The 12,675-nt window shown below is 36.2% G+C and overlaps 3 protein-coding genes across 3 annotated transcripts in view; 1 reads left to right on the top strand and 2 right to left on the bottom strand.

Annotated features, from left to right (window-relative positions):
* LOC108730145 (scavenger receptor class B member 1) overlaps window positions 1-1,184 on the bottom strand; it is a 5,003-nt gene extending 3,819 nt beyond the window's left edge. Inside the window, exon 1 of the mRNA XM_018459647.1 lies at window positions 166-1,184. Coding sequence (XP_018315149.1) covers window positions 166-852 — 687 coding nt within the window. The 5' untranslated portion in view covers window positions 853-1,184. The remainder of the gene's footprint in view (window positions 1-165) is intronic.
* Window positions 1,185-5,593: 4,409 nt separating this feature from the next.
* Window positions 5,594-9,481, bottom strand: bor (ATPase family AAA domain containing bor). Its single transcript, XM_018459654.1, has 4 exons — window positions 9,143-9,481; window positions 7,299-7,773; window positions 6,190-7,213; window positions 5,594-6,019 (listed from the first exon to the last, which is right to left on the bottom strand). The coding sequence occupies exons 1-4, from the start codon at window positions 9,345-9,347 to the stop codon at window positions 5,891-5,893; spliced, it is 1,833 nt and encodes a 610-aa protein (XP_018315156.1). The 5' UTR covers window positions 9,348-9,481; the 3' UTR covers window positions 5,594-5,890.
* A 511-nt stretch (window positions 9,482-9,992) lies between these two features.
* LOC108730156 (uncharacterized) lies at window positions 9,993-10,801 on the top strand. The gene is made up of 3 exons (XM_018459663.1): window positions 9,993-10,221; window positions 10,293-10,440; window positions 10,515-10,801. The coding sequence occupies exons 1-3, from the start codon at window positions 9,997-9,999 to the stop codon at window positions 10,583-10,585; spliced, it is 444 nt and encodes a 147-aa protein (XP_018315165.1). The 5' UTR covers window positions 9,993-9,996; the 3' UTR covers window positions 10,586-10,801.
* Window positions 10,802-12,675: the final 1,874 nt, after the last annotated feature.

Genomic DNA, 12,675 nt, shown 5'->3' on the forward strand with positions numbered 1-12,675 from the left:
TAACGCAACCAAAAATTGGCTGTTGCAGCTAATTAAAAATGCTATGCCATATTTTACCATTTAATTTATTGCAGCAGCCAATCTTTTTTTTCAGTGTACCGGCATAAGTAGAAGTAAAATTTTCATAAGATTCAAAATTCTCCGCGGTTAAACATAATCACGCACCATGGCCAGCAAACCGAACTTTTCAAAGGGCACGTCCCGCTGCAGCATTAACAACGGCTTGGCCATGTGGAAGAGCTGAGTGTCGTATCCCCAGAGGAAACCGTTGGCAGTCTCGTTGATGAACGATTGTTCCTGCAGAGTCGACAGCACCGTGTTAGTGAGGAATCGCACTGCGAAGCTCAAATCCCGGACGTACGCGGTGGTGAACATCAATGGCACGTTTGGTACCAGAACAACATCGTTCTCGGGTCGGCCGCCTACCCATTCGTAGGATTTTTTGTTCTGATAGGTGAGCGTGCCATTATCGTGGAACACCACGTTCGTACGACTTATCGTTTCATGATACTCGTAGGGACCAAGCTCCTGGACGCGCAGCTTGCTCGCCTCGTTCGCCTCAAACTCGTCCACGTTCGTATAATTAAAGATATAGATCTTATATTTCAGTTTCAAGGGCGGGCGCTGCCACCAGTCGAAGGTGCGAGTGCCGTTACGCAATTCCATCAACGACAATATGTAGTTGTTGATCGTGTCTGTGTACCAGAACATGTAAAAGCCGGCGGAACTGATGAGGAAGATGCCGCAATAGATCCAGGCGAGCCAGATGCAAAGACGATGGCTGCGTCGAGCGCAACGCCCGATCGCCTTCTTCTCTATATCCAAAGCGGTGTCGGTCACCGAGATCGTCATACCGATCGCCAGGGTAACCGGTGAAAGAAACAATAATCGATGCTAATTGCACAATCTCAATTTTTGAAATTAGAGGAGAATCCCAATTTTTAATTTAGTCTCGATCAAAACTGAATCTTTCGGAAAGCAGTTCCCAAAATCAAAATCATCTGCTGGAACACTGTCTATTAAAGACCTACGTCCGTAGCGACAAAGACAAACGGTTGGAATCTCCAACGCGTTTGAATAGAAATCTCAATCTGACACAAACAGATAAGTCGACAGCGGTGGAGTGTCACCATCGACGTATAACGTTTTAAACGAACTGGCCAGTCAAGCTATACCAATCGCGTACAAAAACTTCCCCACCTTTTTTAAAAATCCAACGATAACCTTGCCACGCAGTGATGACCTTTGATAGCTAACATCTCCGATATATAGTTCAGTGCGCCAAGTTCAGAGCCTTCAGAGGCGCCATTGCACGCGGTTTTAAGTTTTCGCTCCCTCCACACATTCTCTTCTTCAGGTTTTCGAAAACCACCGACTGAAGAAATACCTGAACATCTAATGCATTTAAAAGAACGTCTCTCTGAGAAGCCTTGGAAAGATCGTTCTCTTTCAGACATCTCGCATTGTTTTTATCTGTCTTTATCGAAGATGGTATCACGTGAGTTTACGCGTTTTATTTTGGGTCAATTCCTGAACAACACAACATTTCGAAAGAGCGTTCGAAGGAAGGAGACAAGAAAAACGAAAAATTAAGAGTCAGAAGAAAGACTGACTATCAAGGTCGTCACTCGGGTAGAATGGTGTCCCTACTCGCAGCATTCGCAATTGTGTACGCGAAAGACAGAGACAGACAGAGAAAGAGAGCAAAGAGGGAGAAAAAACAGAAAGGGGAGGAGGACTTATTTTTGCATCCACACCCGCGAGTGTGGACACAGGGCGTGTCACGTACTCGATTCATTATCGAGTAAAATTGAAGGCTGCGCCAACTGGAGGATCGTACGATATGTTTTATCGCCGCCAGACGAGAAAAAACATGATATATAGATATCTTCCCGCCCAGGAAAACCGAGGGCACGCTCGTAGCTCGAGACTCACTGTTGCGCGTACATAAGGGGAACGAAATGGATGAAAAATCCCGAGGAACACAAACGTCTTTATAATCTTTCCTATACGGCAGAAATGTCCAAATTATATCACAGACAGCTTAAACATATCGCAATGTCTGTAGGATATCTGTATGATATATTCGGGATATTTCTGCTGTGTGGAAATTTATACAAACGATTGGGTGTTTTGTATTTTATTTTAAGGCTTCGTGGACTATAATTATGACAGGCTTTATTTTATATTCTCGTTTAAATTTTACAAGGAAATTATTATATCTTAATTATAAGTATTCGAAATTTTCGCTGATATCGCATATTATATATCAGGCTTTTCTTATCAGATTTTTCTCTTTTTTTGCATTAAAAAGTTTTTGTTCCTGGCAATACAAAGTTCTTATAGTAACAACTCGCATATCGGTTGATTATATAATAAGAAAAAAAAAGAAAAGACTGTATAATTATATCACAATTTGCACCACGATATAAATCGTATAATTATAGAGCTATTTTACATCGTAATAACACTGTAGTGTGGGAAACATCGATCTAATTTTGCATAAATAGGATTATTTTATCTATCGCTTAAATAATCATGTGTTAGACACGTGAAAGAGTAATGTCACAAAGAATATCGTAAAGACAGCAAACATTGTAAGATTCCATGGAGACACAGACAACTCGGACAACCCGAAGATGTCACCGGGTCGAACAAATTTTACAGTATTAAACAAAATTTCAAATATTTACAATAAAAATATGATAATTTTCTTGTAAAATCTAAACGAGAGTCAGCAAAATAAAACCTATCATAATATAGATAATAGGACTTATATAAACCACAGTATAAGATTTCATGACTTTGCGTATTAAAATGATTGATGATTTCTAAGAAACGTATTTTTTTGTCTACAATTTGCTCGATTAGTAAAAGTTTTCATAGATGTAGCGCCGATTTGATAAATAAAATAAATATCAAAAAGATAAATAAAATAACAAAAAAAACTCCCTAAATTAGAGTTATATAATGAACATTTCTTTCCTTTTTGAGGCTTTTGTTCATTCACCATTGCACATACTACTATCTCACAATTCAGATTGTGATGTCAGAAGCGAGAAAATACATGATAAAAATTCCTGCAAAAAGTACCTATGGAAATATGTATGAAAATATTAATAAAAGAATTATTTGAAAGAATTAATAGAACTTGGACCTCTGTTCTCGTAAAGAAACGAACAACACTAGGGAAATACTATATAATACGTTATGTATATATATATATTATAGTATATCCCTAGTCTTTCAATAAATAACTATATATCCGGAAATAAATTATGTATAAAAAGAAGTAAAGCTATATATTCCAACTGCGACAAACTGTGTTAAAATAATATATTATAATATACATATAGAAGAAAATATAATTTGATTTCTTTCAAAAAACAAAGTTTTCGCTACAGTATTTTATATATCTATTTTTTTTTTTCTATCGGTTGCAGTCATTGTTTTATTGAAAAATATCTGTATTCAAATATCATATTTGCAAGAATTTTTATTATGCGTTTTCTCGCTTCTGACATCATAATTTGAGATAGTAGTGATGAATAAATAAGAGCCATAAGACATTTTGATGATTGTGAAAATTATTTAAATTTGTCTTAAGTCTATATATATGTACAATATCTAATTTACTGCTAAAAATACGGTTCATCATATTTATTAAGTATTTCGAAATCTCAAGATATTTATAATTTGATATTTTTTCAGTTTATCGTAATTTGTTTACAAGTATGTAATTAATTCGCATAAAAAATTTAGCACATGTGTGTATGTACGTGTGTGTGTATGTGCGTGTGCATATGAAAGACAACATTTAAAATTATCAAGTGACGGATACAACCGAATTTTTTTAAACATCTCAAATCGCGAGAGTGTACAGTGATTGCATGTAAAAAGATACGGTCACCCTCCATCTTCTTTATACACGCCTAAAGTTTGCCGACAAACAGAGTAATGTTGTTCTATTTTTTATATGTATATACGTGTATGTTAATGCAATGCACGCTAATTGCTCGTTGAGTGATATCAAACGCGTCTATTCGCGTTTTCCATCGTCAAACATTATTGTTATGACTAGTGGATGGCCTCTTCACCCGCGTCATCCCTCTGCGCCGCGTAATTCCCACTTACGTTGTCCTTAACGGCGCGCCGCGCATCGTAAGATGATAAGCCGGTTGTTCTTATTTAGTCGCGTGCACGCGATTACGCAAAAGTGGCGAGATCTCAGTCGGGATCGACCGGGCTTTACATTAGTATTAACGTGGCCCGTGTCACGTCTGACGATACGTGTCGATTTGTATGGTCAGGGCCTAAAAGGTTGCAACACTTTTTTTTAAATAGGTTTCGGAATGCAGCCTACTCACCGAGCGATTGATTTTCATTTCTCGATCCATGAATAAGAACCAATCGCTCGGTGAGCAAGCTGCATTCCGAAACCCATCGTAAAAAAAATGTTGCAACCTTTTACATACATGTAAAAAAAGATTATTACGATATGCTGGATAGCGACTACAACGGCAATGGATCTTGTCGAGAATTAATCGAATGTCGTAACGCTGTCGGCCGTGGTGATAAACCTGAAGTGATGTTAATATGTTCGTCGCGAGGATTTACGAGGGGCCAGATAAATTTGCGATTTTTAACGACACGCCTTCTGCAAACTGGTCAAAATATCCCTGGTGATATCTTTTCCTATGACAGAGGAGGCGTAAATAAGATCAAAGTGGAATTTACGCATATTGTAATGTCTTGATTTTTTCTGCAAGCTCGTTGAAATCTTTTTATGCTTTATTTTCATCTGACGCGAATATAATCGCTAGTGATAGGCACTCTTGCAACATTTCCTACATTTTGTCTTGTTACATCTTTCTTCCAAGGAAAAAGATTACTGATAGCTTGAGAAAAGATACCCAAATGCCAGGAATAGTATTCTTGTGAATATTGTTGGTTGGTAATACTGCTCGAGTTTAGTATTGTTTTTAATTACTAGTTTAAGGTTGACATTTTGAGGAAGGAGAAAATCGGAAACATTGGAGTTCTTAAAATTCGTTACTCTTCCAAGTTTTTGTTTTGTTTAGAGACCTTCCTTTATCTTAGACTCTCTGTAAGCGGCGTGTGGGTGAGCTCACCAATTTTATGCGTTGTATGTTTTGTTAATTAACATTATGTAATTGAATAATAATATTAATATCTACACAGATCAGAGTTTGTAGTTGCTGGCAAGGTGATGCGTTAAATAAGAGCGCGTGTGTGTTGAATGCAGGAATGAAGGACGAGGATGTATTGATGTTGTATGATCTGACAGTAGGAAATTTGTGATGTTGTGTACTTTTTTTTTTCAATAATATGTTAAATTGATATTGATTGATTAAAATTCCTTTGTTTAAGAATGTCGGGAAAATATTAGTGATTGATTATTATATTAATTAAAATATATAAAGAATTTCTGATTTTCAACAAATATAAATAAAATATCGTTATCGTCTTTCATTAGATTTTTTGAATAATTAAATTATTCGCGTCATCCTATTTTTTCTACAATAAATATTAATAAATTAACGATTTTATTTCTTCATTACTCCAAAAAACTATCCGTTTAATTTATAATCGATCGCTGCACTTTCATGTCACGAGGAAAAGAAGTAAATTACGAAGGATGATGAAACGCCATAGTAGAATTATGATTTAATTATCCTAATAAATGTACATTTGTAACAAGTGACATTTGCGACTCGTTGAGTCCTGTGAACTTGCTTGCGCATTATAATAAATACAAAAATCGCTGGAATAATCCTTTTCCGAGCGGCGTTTGTACTCTTCCCCATTCTTAGCGCTAGCCATTAGCCCGACTATCAAAGATTATCAACAATTACACTGTTGTAATTGTCTAGGCTGGGGCTATCGTATTTCTGGAATACGACTCTATCGCTGGAGTTTTTGAGCGAATGATTGCGTCGTTTTCCGTGGCATATATCGACTTTGACTCCTGCTTCTCCTGTTCGCTCTGCCATTGTACCTGTAATACAAAAAGATGCAATAAATTTCTCGTAAGTTCCATATAAAAAATTATACAAATATATATTATAATATATAAATATATCTAAAATATATATATAAAAAATGTAATTATATCTGTTAAACATTTTTAGGTAATTTTTGTGACCACACAATTAAATATTAAAGCACCTTCTGCTTGTGCTGCTTAATAGCTTCGAGACATCTGTCCATAACCATTTTTTCTGTTAAAACACCATCCTCTGAGGCATAAGCTGCCGCTTGCCAGGTGACTCCAAGTTTCGCCAACTCTCGACCGGACATTCCCTCTGTCAGATCGGCCATCTTGCTGCACAGCGAGCTGTAGTCAAACTGCGCGATTTTCAATCTCTTGTTACCCTCGATCGCCGGTTGGAGAACAAATTTGTCAAAGTAGAGGCGGACCAGACGCTCGCGCTCCTCGCGACCTGGAAGACGGAACTCCACTATCTCGTCCAGTCGATCATTCACCGCCCAGTCAAACTGCTCCGGTGTGTTCGATGCGAGCACCAGCATAAACTTGTTGCTCTGTTCACCGGTTCTGTACAGAAATGCGTTCAACATTGCCCGAAGATCTTCCGAGATGTGCTCGCTCGAGCGTTTTCTCAGGAATGCGTCCGCCTCATCAATGAACAACAACAATCCCTTGCGAGATGTCAATGCCCAATCAAACACCTTGTGAATGGCAGTGACGCCGTCTCTTCCCAATGGCGACAGATCACCACCTGTTACGATTGCATAGTCCATACCAGAGTGTTCCGCCAGCTTCTTCGCGAACATCGTCTTACCGGTACCTGGTGGACCATGCATCAATATGTTCCTATACATGCCACGATTGTATTTTGTGTTCTTCGTGGCAATCGCAACATCACGTAGTCTTTCTTCGAGCTTTGGTGCCAGGATCACACCGGACAGTGCGTCGGTCTGTTTGCTCTTTAGCTTTTTAATTGCTTGAATGGGGTGCCGAACGGTGTCGAGGAATGTAAATCTCGAGGTCTCGCGCACCAACGATGGTTTCCCTAAACGAGACTCGATGTAGCGCGTTGCCACACTAGTCGAGCCCTTGGCAGTGTATATTCCGAAGGCTACGAGAGACAGACCACCTGCCGCCGCGAGAATCTTATCCCAATCTTCCAGTAGAGCTTTGGCACCCGAGCCTAATACTGAGCCAGCTGTTCTGGAAAATGTAATAATTCTGTGAAATTAAATGTAAAACTAATAATAAAACAGACACACATGAGTAATAAAAATGATTAGCTTACTTTATCGACTCTAAAACGGTAATTCTCTCTTCCGAAGCTTTTAACCTAATTTGTTCCAAATTGAGATCCTGGTTTTCTCTGTCAACCTTCGCTTTGGCTCTCAATTCCGCTTCCAGTTTTCTCATCTCGTTCTTATGCCTCAATTCCATCTCGTGCTCTATCGTAGCTTTTCTCATGGCTTCTTGCTTGGCTAACGATTCCTCTTGTCTTCTCAGATTCTCGTCGTTCATCTTTTGTTGTTGAATCAATTGCTCCTCATAACGCTTTCTAGCCAATTGATCTTGATACTGTGCTCTCATTTGGTGTTGTTTTGTCTCTTCCTGTATTGTCTTTCTTCTTTCATCACCCTCCACTCGTTTTTGTTCCGTTTTAAGCTGTTCAATGCTAGCTTCGTATTTCTTCAATTCGGTTTGAAACTCCACTTGTTTCGTGGTTTCCTGCATCTTAGACAAATCCAAAGCTTCTCTTGCATGCTCTGTGTTAAAATAAAACTATATTCATTAGTCTGTAGATAAAAAAACATTTAATATTTTAAACAAATAAGATATTTACCACTCAGTGACAAATCAATACATTATTCTATCTTAGTATTCAGTGAGTAACAAACTACTTTCTTTTTAGGAGACATAAAGTGCTTTTCAGCAATGGAATATAGTTATACATTATGTGACATAATAATACATAGTGAATTGTAATAAAAAGTCTTATACACTTATATATATATATATATATATGCCGAAATATATCCAAATATAATCTTAAAATCTCTTATCGAAGTATCAGAATAATAATCTTCTAAAAAAATTAATGGTAATAAAATGTAAAAATTTGGTATTCATGAAGTAATATAGATACTGTTGAACACAGCATTTTAGTTAACTTGTGTTGTAGTTAGAAAGCACGGAATCGTATAATGTGTTATACAATATCGTCTTGTGTACATTGCTGGAAAATATCCATAGTCGATATAAGTGTCATTCTATGGAAGAAAGCAGTCTTAGATACAAGACACAGTATAAGAAAATAGATCAATCACAAAATCCTTTATTTCCTCATTTTCTTTGAAATAAAAGACTCTGATTGATTCATCTTCTTATGCTTTATGCATTATGCATTATGATTGACAAAGATCTATGCTCCAGTCTTATCTTTGTTACTTATTGAATATCAAAAAGGATAGAACAATATTTGTGTCAACTATACTTCCTAAAATAGCTAAAGACGGAATGATACTTGTATCACTAAATGAAAAATATCTATAGTCTATTCTTTTCAACTAAATTTCTTGCACTATCTATTTTTCTTCCTTTTCTGTCCAACAAGGACAAAAAAGAAGGAAAACGAAAGACACAAAAAGTTCAACTAAAAAGGACACCGACCAATAGTATTCAATTTATAACTACTACATTTTTTGCCACGTTTTTCTCAAATATAATATTTATTAAAATGTTTCATATATCCTTTCTATAAAATATCTAACAATAATATTAATTCTTTACAGAAGTATTTATACATAATTTTAAAAAAGTGCTAGTTTCATTTACAAAAAAAAATTTCAAGCAATGCGAATAATGAGTATCCAATAAATGGACGGTTGATGCAACGAATTGTCATCGAACAGGCGACATAATTTACGAAGATCCGTGTCTTCGGCATGACACAGAAATCCCCGTTCGCCGAATCGATCAACGAATTCTTCGCGGAAAGTTGCATCATCGCGCGCGAGAGGCGAGCGATGTCTCCTCGTGGCGTGTGTCCTAACCTCCAAATCCGTTCGCTTACGTAATCGCGCGCACGATTTTTTGCAAAAAGTGCGGAAAATTGGCGTGAAAAAGGCACCGTACTAGATCGTTCGAGTTCCTTGGCGGCTGCAGCGGCTCGTTCCAACGCGCTCGAGTCAAATCTATACGCTTCCATGCTATCGCCGATCCTCGGCGGCGAACCACCGCTGCTGCCGCCTCCGCCGTCGCTTGCCGGTGGTGGTGGCTGCACGAAATGCGTGAAGTCCTGCGGCGGTTGTGAATTGCGATAGCCGAATAACCACGACATTATTCCTGCGGCCGACCGGCGTACTTCGAATAAAAGGTTACACTTGACGCGTCTCGGAAGTCGGCACGCGTGTTCCAGAGCGTGTTTCTCGTCACGTGTACGATGCTCCAATCGCGGCGAAACGAATGAATGCGAATGCGCAGGTTTGCAACACGATGAGTTTCGGAATATGCAATCGGTGCGTTCATAAAGTCTTGTTTTAATGATGCTTGAAATAATTCCGAATAGGGTCTTCCTCGAATATTTTCTTTTTATCTAAAACAATGCTTCTACCCGTAAAAACAAAAGTTACAATAACAAAAGTTACTAAAAATCAATCAATAATTTTTTTTAATAAGTTAAAAATCACGTATGTTTTGAACGCTCATTTATTCGCGCCATATCCTGCTGAATCGTGACGTCACACGCTATAAGCCAATCACACTTTCTTTTCGCTCCTCTGTTTTTTAATAATTTTTAATAATTTTTTGGCCGTAAATGAGTATTGCTAATATTGATAAATGGATCTTATGAACAATGCAGATAATTTAAATCTATAAATATAATTTTTTTATGACTAAATATTCACTATTTTATTAAAATAAGTTAGGTTAGGTCGGTGACAGCTGTTGTTGACAGTTGATTTAAAATTTACATAAACCGATGTGAAATGGCAGAAAATTTGCAGAAACGAGTAATGGCAGAGAAAAAAAGAAATTACAAGTGGTGTTTTGTGCCTTCATGCACTCAAAACAATATCTGTTCTCCGTCAACAATTTTCCTGTCAGTGCCAAAAGGAGAGATTCGAAGAAAATGGTTCGAAATCTCAGGCCGAACTGATGCTTCAACTATATCGCTGACTAGTAGTTTGTTTTGTTGTGAACACCATTTCAATGTAAGTCATATACCTAAAATATAATAAATTAATCCTAAATAATTCAAAATAAATTGATTTTATGTTTGCAGTTAGAGGAGGATGTTGAAAATTACATGCAAGTCAGGTTCATTCCAAACGTACTCATTCGCTTAAAGAATGGAGTTATGCCGACAAAATTTGCTTGCCAGCCTCATCGAGAAACATCAGATGCAAGCAACATTAATGTTATTAATATTGGTATCATTCAAATAAAAATTAATATTATCGAATTACATTATATGTGAATATAATAAATAATGTAATACTTACAGATCGTCCATCAACTTCAAAAAGAACTTTTGAATTTGACGATAGATGCATCACAGCTGATGCATCACCATAATCTTTACCTTCAGCCCTGTAAAATACAGATATTGATTGTGGAACTATATTAAACTTTTATATATATTGAATGTATGTAAAGTGTGTAAACACCTTTTAGCTTTAACACCTCTTGTCTCTGCCACGTTAAAAAATTCATTTTCACTAAAAAAGTCAGCAACCATTAAAACGTTTAATTTTGGTAAATTATCCGATTGAGCTTTAACAAAACCTGTAATATTTCTCGCCATGTTGTAACTGATTACTTAGGGTGCGTTCCGTTTCTTGCATGATGTGCATAATGCATCATTTATCCTTGTTTAACATTCGGTGAATAACAAGGATAAAAGATGCATTATGCGCATCATGCAAGAAACGGAACGCACCCTTAGTAATTCGCATGATCCGTTAAATATCACATTTGTTTTGTTTATATATCTTATGTATGTGTCATTTACATGAAGTATGTATTTACAACGTTTAAACTTACCGGGCTCTGCTGAATCGTGACGTCACGGCCAATCATATTGCGTTCACTCCCCACTCATTTTTTAAGCACTTTTAATCGTTTTTAATAAAAAATCCTATTATTAATATCACTTTAAATTACTTTTAAGTTAATAAAAAGCGTATAAAGTAATTAATTATAATTTTTTTACACATTTCAATTTTTACAAATAAGACCCTATTTCGGATGGAGGAAGAATTGATTTGGTTAATTAGCGGAGCACTGCCGAGTATCCTACAACCAGTTTGCATGGAGATTCATAGAGAATTCGGTTGGATATTCTATTTAAATCAAATTTGGATTAAAGCTAGAAACACTTAAAAAAACATAAGGGGCAATAAGATTTAAGCAGTAGGCAAATCGACTAATCGTAGTAAAGAACGTAAAGTAATCCTCTACTATGATTAGCCAATTTGTTTACTGTAATCTGAATGCACCTTTACGTTTTTTTATGTTTCTAACTTAATTCTTAGTCGGGATCCTCAAGTAAACATTGGTGCTTTGACATCGAGCGTAATTAATGAAAAATGGGAGTAAATTTTATTCCCATAATTCGTTTTCACCAATTAAGTCCTTTTCAACAATCAGCTTCTTCTGGAAAAAGCATAAGAGACTAGAGATCACGTATAAGAGAGAGAGAGTGAAATATTCATCTCCCATGATAAAACGTTGGGACACGAATTAAAATTCATTCTGTATATATTTAAAATTAAAAAATATTCGATTTTTATTAAAAACTGTGATTTTAATGTTATCGTTCGAGTCTGATTATCAACAGAGATAATAACTGTAAAGAAAAAAAAAATTATAATTTTGCAGCAATATATAAGATATTATAGCATTACAAATATGCATATTTATACAATATTTATATAATAAAAAATCTTGAATTTAATAATATATTAATCAAATATTTATGTTAATAATCGCAAATTTATACTAGTTGTCGATGTCATCGTTCTTTAATTACATATGGGCCTTTAGAGCTTTTTTGGTGCTCACGAAAAGTTGCCCATGGCTAGTCGTTTTTAATAGTATCTCGTCAGTGATTGACATTTTAAACTGTTTAACTGATCTTTGGATAATTTAATTGGTGCATTCAGTGGACTCAACAATTGAGTGAACGATCGTTATTATTGGTGTATTCTTCTAGATTATCCAATCACATCTTTAGCTCTAGAAGAATATATAAAAATTTGCCTAGAGTCTTTACAAGTGCAGCCACAATAGAAGGAATAAGGAATTAGGAATAAGTAATAAATAGGTCTGTTCGCGTTGCTTGCACTTTTGGCACTCAGCATCTTCGCTTTCTCACTTTTCAAGGCTAAATATATATCTATTTCATTTTAAGTGCAAAAATATTGGGGATTTCATGCAACGCGAACAGACCTAAGATTTCAACCTATCAGAAATCAGATACACCAGTTTCTGATAGGTTGAAATCGTTATTCCTTATTCTTAATTCTAATTCCTTATTCCTTCTATCGTGGCTGTATCATAAAGCCCATTCTACATTAGACGCAAGCTAATTACATTAGATCGCAAGTTTATTGCGACAGCCAATCTGAAGCGTTGATTTCAAAATGCAAGCTTCAGATTGGCTG

Source organism: Mycetomoellerius zeteki, unplaced genomic scaffold, assembly GCF_001594055.1.
Source record: "Mycetomoellerius zeteki isolate Tzet28-1 unplaced genomic scaffold, Tzet1.0 scaffold85, whole genome shotgun sequence".
Classification (NCBI taxonomy): domain Eukaryota; kingdom Metazoa; phylum Arthropoda; class Insecta; order Hymenoptera; family Formicidae; genus Mycetomoellerius; species Mycetomoellerius zeteki.

Bases quoted from the DNA above. Each gene is read 5' to 3' on its own strand.
- bor (XM_018459654.1), bottom strand. From the start codon at position 9,347: ATGTCGTGGTTATTCGGCTATCGCAATTCACAACCGCCGCAGGACTTC. The intron at 7,214-7,298 runs GTAAGCTAATCA...TACATTTTCCAG, and splicing joins ACCGTTTTAGAGTCGATAAA to AACAGCTGGCTCAGTATTAG. The intron at 6,020-6,189 runs GTGCTTTAATAT...TTTGTATTACAG, and splicing joins TTAAGCAGCACAAGCAGAAG to GTACAATGGCAGAGCGAACA.
- LOC108730156 (XM_018459663.1), top strand. From the start codon at position 9,997: ATGGCAGAAAATTTGCAGAAACGAGTAATGGCAGAGAAAAAAAGAAAT. The intron at 10,222-10,292 runs GTAAGTCATATA...TTATGTTTGCAG, and splicing joins GTTGTGAACACCATTTCAAT to TTAGAGGAGGATGTTGAAAA. The intron at 10,441-10,514 runs GTATCATTCAAA...TAATACTTACAG, and splicing joins CATTAATGTTATTAATATTG to ATCGTCCATCAACTTCAAAA.